General features: G+C 43.4%; 1 protein-coding gene across 1 annotated transcript in view; it reads left to right on the forward strand.

Annotated features, from left to right (window-relative positions):
• srrm3 (serine/arginine repetitive matrix 3) overlaps positions 1-12,229 on the forward strand; it is a 75,400-nt gene that overhangs the window by 42,506 nt on the left and 20,665 nt on the right. Inside the window, exon 3 of the mRNA XM_035179575.2 lies at positions 6,891-6,992. Within this exon, the coding sequence (XP_035035466.1) occupies positions 6,891-6,992 (102 nt within the window). The remainder of the gene's footprint in view (positions 1-6,890; positions 6,993-12,229) is intronic.

Below are 12,229 nucleotides of genomic sequence, written 5' to 3' on the forward strand. Positions count from 1 at the left end.
TTGTACAGAGGAAACTCACTGTCCCGCTGATATCTAGTGACATTTTATTCACATCACATTTGTCATGATAGAAAGCCTGCTCATCCTTGATAGATTACAGAATGGTGATTTAATTGAATAAAGGGCAAGCCAATTAGTGAGAATTCTTTTGGTTGAGGCCAGATATGACAGGTGACTGACACAAAATGAATGTCAGAATGTGATCTGTTTTTTCCAAATTTGGAGAAAAAAAAAACTACTCCTATTTGTTCTCTTTGTTCTCTTCTCGCAATAATTGACCGAACCACCTTTAGTGCTGCTGATCATTTTAGTATAGTGTAGGGAGGTTCGCAAATATGGAGTTGGATTAAAGTTTCTTTTTCTCCCCACTCGTTAACCCTTCCCTTCCTCAGAGAGCATGACTGGGCTTGTCAGACAGTAAGACCTCATTAAGACTGAAGGGTAATGGTTGAGCTATGCCAGGCTGACGCAAGCTGAGAAGGAACTGCTGGAGTTTACAAAAAAAAAATAAGAGGAGGTTCTCTGTTGCCTTCTGTCAAGGTCCACTCCATCTCCTGCCTCGAGTAGACATAGCTGCTCCTGGTTTGAGAGCCATGTAAAAGAGCCACAAAGTCTAGTGGAACAGTGTAGTGGCAGGCAGCAGCTCGGCTAATGATGACAGAATACAAGAGGACCAGACGCCCACACTGGCCAGCTCCACTCCCTCCGCAGGCTGCACGAGCTCGGCTGGCAGGCGGTCGCACTTGAAGGACGGCGACCACTCAGCTGAGTGTTAAAGCTCCGGACAGACTCAACTCATCTTGTTAAGCTATAATAAAAGGAGCATCTCATTTGCCAGCCTGGCTCAGCAGAGCTCATCCTGCCTCTCCAATTTCTAATGTGCCTCTTTAAATGACAGTGTGTGTGTGCATGTGTGCAGGATTAAGGGATAGAGCAGGGGGATGAAACACAGGGGTAGAGACAGAGAGCAATGCCAGACATTAGACACAATTAAGATGGTGGCTGGAGTCTCTTTTACATTTTTTGTGGATTTAAGACAGAGGGCTCAGCTTCACCCGGGAGATCTCGCCCTAAGACTACGTTGAAGGATGAGGCTGGGGGCAGTTTGGACACCTGCCTCCCTCTCTAACCCTGCCAGCATGGCAGACACTCCCCTCCTTTCTTTGACACACAACCCCCCTGATTCAGCTCGTTTCCAAAGATAAGACCAGGATAAATAGTCTGTCTTGAGTGATGGCCTCACCTTGGGAGCCAATTAAAGAGGACGCAGCAATTAAAAGAGTCTGTTCATTTAGCTGTCGAAGACCTGGCTGCATCCCCCATTCACTGGAGCATTGAGGGCTCTGCGCCTGCGGGGAACATTGCCCTTTTTTGTGACAGGCTGAAGGTTATATAAACGTCGGGCCGTTTATACATGACATCTGTCTGGAGGAGCATGATGAATGATCTGTTCCAGTAGCTTTGAAGAAGATGGTATTTACTTTTACTGTGAATATTCTAATAACTTTAAACATTGTCTACTTTTACACAACTTCTGCTACCTTCTGATAGCATAACTTACTGACTGATTTCAAGTTCAAGGGCTGCTGTGCATGCGAGGGATCAGACAGGCCATTTTCCCCACTAATTGAGCCATAATGGTTCTCACTCCTGTGGAGTCTGAGTCTTTTTCCAGCTCTTTAATGAGCCCCCTTCACATGGCCTCACTCAGCCTAAACTGCAGGCTGCTGGGACGCCGCATATGCACCCACACAATGCATGCACACACACAGCAAAGTTGTGCACCGGGCCTGTCTAATAATGTATGCAGGAAACAGTTTGTGCCACCAGTGGTAAGAGCTTTTATAATAAGGGGGAAGTGAGAAAATATTGTTGTTCTTGCTTCACCAAGCAGAAAAATTTGATGTGCCGTTGTGTATTAAAATCTAAATATGTGTTGTTGTAAAGTCAAGTAGGGAGGTGTAGCCTGGCACATGCAAAAAAAGACACAATAACACTGGGATGTAACAGAATTTGTACATTAAACAGTTTATAGCGAATTCAGTCTGAGAGGAAAGAGATGGCCTGGGATCACTACAATTGCTCTGAACTAGCCCCTACTGCCACAGTAACATCTGCAGTGACACTGTGAATTGCAGGACACGAGTAGCTGGGATCTTATTAAGGGAGCTGCTCTCAGAGCCTCTGAGGCTGGAGCAAATAACTATCTCAGCTCTGATGGAGGTTTTCCTGTAGGCCAAAGCCTGTGTCATAAGACGATAAGCCTGTTTCTTATAAGACTGAAAATTGGAGGGGAAAGAATCTCCTGAAGAATGACCAATTGTATACAATGTCAAGGGGGGGCGAGGGGTGGGGGAAGGGGCTGCCAAGCCAATATAGTCCATTCTAAACAAACAGCTTCAAATGCTGTTGTTACAGGGTCTTAGAGAAGAGGAGCAATCAGAGAGGTCAGATTGTTGTGCTCTTTCATCTCCAACCTGAGAGGAAGGTGGACTCTGTCTTAGACTTGTCTTTTCTGGACTATCTAGTGCCTGTTATCTTACCACAGAATCTATGACTCCAGAGAGCATCAATTGAAAATCCTCTCCACTTGAGAGTTAAACTATTGTGGCAGCTTCACTGTGACACTGAGTAGGTCTTTTTAATTCTGCCCCTGAAATAGAAATGTGGGGGTGTTCAGGTTTGCCTTTGCCGTGTTCCCAGCACCATTCAATCTTCTTAACTACATTGGCATCACTTTGCCTCTGTACTCTTTTCAGGGTGATTGATGGCTGCAGAGTTTCATAGGTGTGCAGTAGCGCCTTGGGACGACTTGTGGAAAAAGGCTCTTCAGACGCCAAATGCAGAGACATCAGTGGCACTGAGGAGGAGCACACACACACGCACGCACACACGCACGCACGCACGCACGCAAGCACGCACGCACACAAAGACACAAGCAGACATCCACATAGCCAGGCACGTCTTCATCAAATCGAGGACTATCAGCGTAAGCTGGGCCACAGCTATTCATTTTCAGGGATCATGAGTTAATGGGGGAAATCTGTGGGTGCTTGGTGCTGTCTAATTACTTCAATCAAGTTCTTTAATCGTGGTGATTTTTCATTGCTGGGGTGGTGGGGAGCCCCTCGCTCTGATCGATGTCCGCTGTCTCTCTCTGTTCAAATCACCAGGACTTTGCATGCTCTCTGCACTGGGCCTGGGCTAAATGGCTTTCATTTGGCTCCACTTGGGTAACTGTGGCCTCTGAACCCTCCCACCTCATACACATATACTAACACGCACACATTAATGAAAATATACAAGCACTGCTGCACAGCATTCATTTTTAATTTGAAGCCAGTGTTACCGAGCTTTGCTGAGAGTGACCACTCCAGTCAGCTCCCCTTCTGCACTGTGTCAGGGCTGAACAGATGGTGCGTTCGGCAGAAAGCAGCTACCTATACAGCTGCAGGAAGTGCTAATTAAATGTGCACAGGAGAGATGTGCTGTTTTACTGTGCTAATAGCTTCCGTCCAATATCCTATATGTAGCTATTTACACTGAATGACTCAGAGCTCATTATGGATTTTTCTTCCATCATTAAAGAAACAGTTTTCAGTCTCACACAAACATGGTCATATTCTTTTGACTTCTATTAGTCCACAGATTTTCATCTCTGTGGGTGAACCTGCCAACCATTCACCAGATACCTGCAGGCATTCAGGGGCTGTGGGGGATTCTCTTGGCCCATATTTCTAAGCCCCATGACTCTTTGAGAAAACAGTGTTGGTGTGGAACATACACACTCTAGAATCATCAAAAAGAAACAAACTTTGTCTCGCTTCATGCTGTGAAACTGTGCTGTGCTTCAGAATCGAGCAATAGACTGAGAAAGAAGTGGAGAAGAAAGAGGGAAAAGTGATTCTGAGTCAACAGAGGACTTAGCCCCACAAGTTATGACCCCGTTTCTTTTTTGCTTTAGCTGTGGTGGCAACAGAGATAGCTGCAGGCGCTAACACCCTCATCAGCAGCAGCACAATGTGAGAGAGAAAGCCCCACAGTCATGGTACACGTTTTGCCAGAATGCATTCATTTTCACAGCTAGTATCCTCTCTGAGCCTTCTCATCGTTTTACCTATTGTCCACCGTTTTCGACCCACAACAGACAGCTGAAAGCACTCGGCAACTGCTGTAGAGTTGTCGGGAAGCAGCTAATGTATATGGCTCCTACGTCGTGCATTGGAAAAAGGCTGAATATAAAGTGCGTGTTTATGCCCTCCATTGTGCTGAGCCGACAGCCACTGGGCTGAGAGATTGCCTTACAGTGGGACCTGATGGTGCTGTCACACCAGCTGGCTTCTCTTCTGTTGGCCCATCTTCCAGCCGTTACAGCTCTCCATCACACTTCTCCTAATCTCGTTCTCCGCACTGTCAGTGTGCTGATAGCGCCCAGCTCAGAATACATAGATATCAGCTGCTGTATTTAATCTGAGAAAAATATAAACACTCCTCAGATTAATGCCATTTCCATGCTAAAATGAGCACTGGTGCATTTACAATCCACCTTATTGACGAGCTGCTGTTGAGAGAAGGAAAGAATCTAGTGCGCCTTTATTTCAGCACTGAGTGATGGACAGCTCCCCTATACTATTCCCAATAGAGCTCCCATGTCAAACTCATTAAACAGGAAAAATAGCTGTGTGCTACAGCCTGACCCTGTTTTTATTCTTTTTAATTGAATTTTATGTCTATATTTGTTTTAATGAGGACAAAAAGAACATCCACACACTCAAATCTATGCAAATGTATATATATACAAAGATAAGATGATCATTCAGTTTGATTTCTTTAAGCTCCAGCACCTCAGGCAAGCCTGATACTGGATGGGCGGCTGGGGCTCATGAGGTAGAGCAGGTTGTTCTCTAACCAGAAGGTAGGGGTTTCAACCCCCCAAATTGCCCTTGAAGGCAGTGCCAGCAGTGTGATTTATGGTAGAGAACGTGCTGCACATATACACTGCATGAATGTGTTTGTGAATGGGTGAATGGTATAAAACTGTACTGTAAAGAGCTCTGAGTGATCATAAAGGCTATAGAAAAGCGCTATGTAAATACAGACAGAATTTTTTTCTTATGTTTATATTTGTTTGCATTTTGGCCATCACTAAGCATGTGCTGAATCAGCTATTAGCAGCTCCTGTCTGCAGTGTACACAAGGTTGTATTGACAACCTAGTATCTAGGTGTTCAAATCTGATTGAGAAATAACTCAGTGAAGAACACATTCCGATGCAAATTGCAGGCGTCGCACTCTGAGGGTGTTAAAGTACATTAATTGCCTCCATGAGTCACACCCTCTGCTGCAGCTGCAGCTGTTGAGCGTGTTAATAAGTGGAGCCAACATGTGGAAAGCCCAGAAGAGAGCAGACAATTAATTTAATGGCCATGTATTGGAATGAGCTGTTCAGCAATCATGGCTGTCATCTTGTGATGTAAGGTATAGATATACTATATACAGCAATGAAATAGAGGAGGTAGAAAACACTTTTCTTCATACCCATTATTCAGGTTATTATTTTTTTCACTGGTTTTCTCTTATCTAATGAAATAGTATTTTTCTGCCACAAGCCGCTGATAAAGTTAAAGAGTAAGTTGTAAAATGCTGTTATTTACGTTCTTGCTCACAGTTGGATGGGAAGATTAATGCCACTCTGGTAGCCATTCTCTAAATATGAAGCTCTTGTTGTTGAACTCGATATAAACATTACAGTACATCATTAATGGTGGAGGCTTCCAGTCAGTCTAAGTCTGTGATGTCTGGCTCCTAGCCTCACTTTTACAGCTTTATTAATTCTTTGCCTTTCCCCTCCCTATCCAGTCCCCCTCTCCGCCGTCATGTTCCTGAATCTCTGTAGCTCATTACAGCACATTACCGCAGCCAGAGCAAAATGTGGAGATGGTGTAAGACGGTGTGAATACATCAGGAGATCAGCTCGGCGCTCGGTGCATTGAAAAGGCCATGTACTGTCACAGACTCGCATAACTATCCTCTGAGAATCTGTAGAATAAATTTGACTTCATTCCCTCTGTTGTGCTTGTTCAGACGGGCTGGTTGAATTATTACTTTATCCCTTGCAGAGCTGTCACCGCCTTTTCGGTGGCAGGCTTGTGGTCAAAGGCTCTTTTATTAACAGACTGGGAGGGATGTAGCCCGAATCTGTATGCATAAACAATTTTACCATTTAACATTTTATTATGTTTCGCACATAGTGAGATTACGATGAATTAAAGTATAACTGATCAGTGTGATGCTCTTCGGCTGCACCCACTGCCACAATACACCTGAAATGAAATGAGATTTTCTCATTAAGACAAATTTGAATACAAACCTGCACTGTGACACAGATAGTAAGTTTGTTCATATGCCACCGCAGCGGCTCGCCGTATTCTGTCTGTGTCAGCTCGTTGAAAGCTCCTCACACTGCCTCTCAGTTCCTCTCTACTCAGCGAGTTATACTGCGCTCGCCTGCAGAATAAAACATGACACGCAGCCCAGGCCTAAACAAGTAACCCGCCGGGGTTGAACGGTTGACAGTGAGTCGTGAGAATATACATCACTCAGCTGAGTCTAATTTTTGGTCAGGAAACAGTCAGATGACAGTCTTTGACATTTGTTCAGTCTCTGTGCGATAGCAGGAGATGACACGAGCATCTGGCAGTTATGACAGATGACAATTAACTTCATCCGGTGCCCCTGCCGCAGTCGGTACCGTTATTAAACGCTGCTGCTTCACAGGTCTTCACACAATCTCTGGTTAACACTGAGGAGAATTCACGTTGCCCTTGTCTGCGCTCTACTGATAAGCGTCTGTGTTCCTTTGCTAATGCTTTTGTCCTCATGTCTCCTCAGGTACACAGAAGAAGAGATTCGACAGAAAGTGAGCACGTTCAGACAAATGCTGATGGATAAAGAGGGCGTCATCACCAGAGAAGGATCACACACACAACCAGTGTAAGTCATTTTCACTACTTTATTTACTGCTGGGAAGCTTGGGAAGTCTCCCCCCCCCTAGATCTGCAAAGTATATTTCTCTTCTGAAATGTACTGGAGTAGAAGTATAAAAAATAACAAGTAGAGTGGAAGTACCTTGAAACTGTACTTAATACAGTACTTGAGTAGTTGTACTGAATTTCCACCAGTGGTTTTAATGTTTATATTGGAAGAGGAGCAGTTGTGATACAGTATAGATTTGTATTTAGAAAAAGAAAAAAAACGGAGTCAAGATAAAAGCTGCAAAACCGTTGAAGGTGGAAATGGAACAAGGACAAACAATGAAAGATACTGACAAAAATCACATATGCTGTGTTGGTCCATTTTCTTGCACTTTTTAAAATGTGAGATTTTCAGTTTTAAGTGGTAATAATTGTTTTATTTGACACATTTTATTTGAATAGCCCTTTTAACAGTGCTCAAAGACACTGAGGAAGCAGATAAAAGCAAATCACACATTGAAATGTAAAACACGTTGTAATTGAAATTTGTAAAATGTCAAAATCAAATCCTGCTTTGTCCTGCATTGCATAGATAATGGTGAAAACACATTAAAACCTGACACAGAAAAATAAAGATGTATTTCATCTGTACAGAGCACATTACCTGTGCAAATCCAAATAATGTATTCATTTACCCCAGTGTGCAGTGAGTCACCTGACCTCCCTCGCTTCGCCTCACATGATACATTTTCAGTGACTTTAATAAGCAACCCAAAGACCTCGGTATTGTATCTATTAATGACTAAATGTTTTATAACAGATGAATCTAATAAAATGAGACAGCAATAAATAACAAATGCAAACAGGAATTGATTTTGAAGGAGAGAGTTTGAGAAACGGCCTGCCAGTGTGCTAATGTCTTCAGGCACTCGGTTCCAAAGAATATGCACCATAATTGCAAAGGTGCAATAAATTTTAATTTGAATCCTTGGCTTTTGACTGGTAATGCCCCTCGCTGAATGCACCGGGTTTTGTTTAAACCCTGGTGCTTTGAAAATAATCAGGAGCATTTGAAAGTTTATTCCAAACTCTGCTGGAAGCGAATGAGCCGAAGATTGGCATGATAATTGTAAATTTGTTTTGCGTTAAGCCGCAGTGTAAGTTTGAGCACGAGGTGGGAGGGAGAGCGTCTCATCTGAGGCAAGCACAGATGGAATGAAAGGAATGGAAATGAATGAACGGGTATATAGTCGTCATCCACACACACACACACACACACACACACACACACACACACACACACACACAAACACAAAGAGCCATCATTTCAGGCCTGGAAAACATGAGAAACAGCAACAGCGGGATGTGGGTGTGGCGGCCCTCTGCAGTCAGTCCATCATACTGTATGTGTGAATGGTTGGGAGAGGCAGTGTGGTTTGTGGCGACGTGACCCGCTGTCTTCGAACTAATGACTGGTAATGACGCGGATGCTTCCTGTCTCACAGACGGAGCTAATGACTCTCCCTCCCCTGCACCTCAGCCGGTGTCTGACATTTAACTAGTCCACGCTGAACTGAGGAGGGAGGCTGAAGGAGGTAGCAGCGGAGGGCAGCTTCGTACGGCAGGATGAACGTAATAAACATTTGCGGCCCAGAGAAAGCGCGCTACGGAGATACAGAAAGCTCTGTTGGTTTTGTTTTTCACTCGAGTTCCCTCTCAAGGGCACTTCTGACTCAGGTCAATTTAGGATTTTTAGAACTCGCCTCAAATACTGCAACTTTGCCTGTGCAGAAAAGCCTTGATGTGGAAAATTGAAGAAGGTTGTAATTTGAAAGGTTGTTACTCCCCCCCACTCCTCCACATCCTACACACACAGATACACACGCACACACACACAGATACACATGCACACACACACACACACACACACACACACACACACACACACACACACACACACACACACACACACACACACACACACACACACACACACACACACTGGGAGAGGCCCAGTGTCTTTCTCCCTGACTTTATAAGGGAAGTGCTGGAATCTGCCGCATTATTGCAAGGATGCCTCAATTAGGCCACGGTTCGGCTCCTTGATTTAAAGTGCACTATAGGCCCTTACTGATCCTGAGACTTCTTATACTCATTGCCACCAATAATGAGCAAATAAACAATCCCCTCCATTAATGTGTAATTAATCAGGGGACCCCCACATCAGTTAAAGCTAGGGTTATTCATCGTGGAAAAGCAAGCAAGTGCAGCCTAGACAAAATATGCAACCAATACAGAACAACCCGTCCCGTTGACCCCAAAACACATGAGCGCACACTGGCTGACAACTACTGAAGCTGACTTTTGGTGTTTGCAGGCAGATTGGTTAGTAACAGACCAGTGAATCATTTCATCTGGTCCATTTGGTCATGTTGCTTATTCCTGCGAGGGCCACAGACAATGGATCTTTTTATTTTTTCAGACAAATGTATTTATTGATCGCTATTGGGACAAATAAGATTCAAAAGTGTTTCAGAAACAACAGAAACCACACCAGCCTTTAATGTGGCTCTAGGTAAGCTTAAATCTCAGTGATAAACAGGCAGTACCAAGCTGTATTCAAATGAATGTATGAAATGTACCTTAAACAATGCCTCTGATTTGTTTCTTTGCCTTTGTTTTTTTTAAAGATGTAGCAAACTTATGTGATATGCATGTTTTTTTTGTTGCTAAATGAGTCTTAAAAATACAGACACATCCATTAAAGGTGCACTATAGGGTCTAAGTGACTCTGATACTCACTGCCACCAGCATTAATGTGTAAATAATTTGGGGACTCTCACATCACAGCACTGTGCTGAACAGCCAGCACCAAGCATGGACGTGCCATGTTTTCATATAAATGTATGAAATTTTCCTGAAACAATGGCTCTGATCTGTTTCTTTGCCTCGTGTCCTTTTTAAATTTTCCTTTTACCTGCAGTATGTATTTTATTAGAATTTGATGGATGTTGCAAAATGTATGTGACATGCATGAATTATAATTTTTTTCCCAATGAGTCTTAAAAATAGAGGTAAATGGGCAATCACAACCTCATGCTGCTGTGCTCAGTGTGTTTGAGTTTGCTCCGCTGGAAGGTTTTATTTCGATGCCATCTTTTCCACAGGGTCTAATATTATTGACGGGTTAGGCCCCTCAGCTGTGGCTTAATACTCCTACACACTAGCAATAAACAGCCAGCAGTAAGCATGGGTGTACTAGCTCATAACTCTGTTTACCAATGTCCCAAATTGATTTCCTTCAGGATGGATGGGAGCATAGAGCGGGGGAAGGAGCGCAGTGTGTAAAGCCTCTCAGAGTTATTCAGGCTTACACACCAAGGCTGTCCAATCAGAGCAGGATCCATGGAGGCGCTGACCCTGGGCTTTACATAGTCATTCAATATCTGATGAAATGCCTGAGACCAACCTTGGTCATTATGAAACAGATTTTATTTCAATAGAAATATGGATCTGCTGTTCGACTGTCGTGCAGATATGAAATCTGGGTGTATACAGAACATCAAGGTTTTTCCCCAATGATCACGGAATTGATGGCCTCAGCTTCAACTCCTAGCCCTGTCAATCCTTCATCTTAATATGACCATCACAAAGCACTGACTAGATTTGTCCCCACCCTCCTACTGAGGAGTAATCAATCCCACCCCCACCTACCTCCCCCCAGAATAACAAACTATAACTCTGCAGTAATAGAAATATATCCAGGCCCTCAGAGTGGCTGTCTGAGTGGGGATACGAATGAGCTGCACCACTTTGTTCCCCAACCCCGAGGAGGGCCTTGGCCACAGTCCATCACTGCCAGGTCCCAGGGACAGTGGCTGAATTAGGGAGCCTCTTACCTCACCAGGGGGTCATTAAGCACAGGGACACTCGCTCATCTGCCCAACATCCACGCTGTCTTGATCACGGGCAGGCTGGACAGATGTCTCCAACATATTGGAGCATGGCATCATTTAAGAGATTAGAGACAGGATGGGGAATTAGTTAATTTATCACTAATTACTAAGCATGGGCACCACTAGATAGTTTCAGTTGTTGTTAATTACTCTTTTTGGCAGTGCACTTAATTCCCGGACCTACAGGGACTTAGACAAAAAAGCTAAATGGCCGCTAAAGAAAACCTTTTTGTTTTTAAATGGCAAATTCAAATGTAAATAGAACACATGTTGTAAATGTCTCACACTCTTATACGTTGGACAGCCATTAAAAATAAATGAAAAATAAAGTATGTCAATGCCATCACTGGTATTTTACAATATAGAATGTAGCATCATATCTTGAATGATTTCCAACTAAATGATAGTCTAATGAATACAAAGCTTTAGAAATGCATGTGATAGATAAATATTCTACATACATCTTCACTACAAAGATCACTGGCATTTACTGTTATTTAAAATTTTTGTTGGATGTTCACTTCTGGCATCTTTATACCGACATTTTTATCCCAAACCACACAATATCAATATTTAGCTATTCTTGTGATAAAAGTGATAAAATGAGTGCCATCAGCTTGCAGAGTGTGCTTTATCCAAAATTCCATCTCATCAATATGCACTGGTCGGCAGTTTCTAACTTTTTAAAATTTGAACTCGTAAAAACTAACTTTGTACTTTCATGTGAACTCTGCCACAACCACACCACCTACAGTTGTTTACTTCTCTCCTCAACTGATTCTAAAACTGTTGTTTTTGTTGCTCAAGATCAAATGTACACAATGCAAGTGTATTCATTAGAGAGAGCATTGCAGCGTGTGTGTGTGTGTGTGTGTGTGTGTGTGTGTGTGTGTGTGTGTGTGTGTGTGTGTGTGTGTGTGTGTGTGTGTGTGTGTGTGTGTGTGTGTGTGTGTGTGTGTGTGTGTGTGTCATGAACTAACATATTTCTGTGTATGTGTGCAGAAAGGCCTGTCATTGTGAAGTGAGCTTATTTTGCTGGTGCTTGTCTTCCCTGCTGTGCCCAGTAGTGCTCAGCCAATTAAAGGCTCTGTTTCCTCGTCTCCTCCAAACGAACCGCGTCCGGCCTGTTCCCTGTTCAGGTCCACTCCACACTGTCCCTCCAGATACTTTGCACCATTTATTAAGTCTTTGTTCCTCTTTATCCTGATCTGATAGTGTTCCATTATGTGTTTGATCTCTTTACTCGAGATGCATTATCTTTTGCTTTTAAAAGAGTAAGAAAACAGAACCACAAACCCCC

The sequence above is a fragment of the Hippoglossus stenolepis genome, chromosome 15 (genome assembly GCF_022539355.2).
Source record: "Hippoglossus stenolepis isolate QCI-W04-F060 chromosome 15, HSTE1.2, whole genome shotgun sequence".
NCBI classification, from domain to species: Eukaryota; Metazoa; Chordata; class Actinopteri; order Pleuronectiformes; family Pleuronectidae; genus Hippoglossus; species Hippoglossus stenolepis.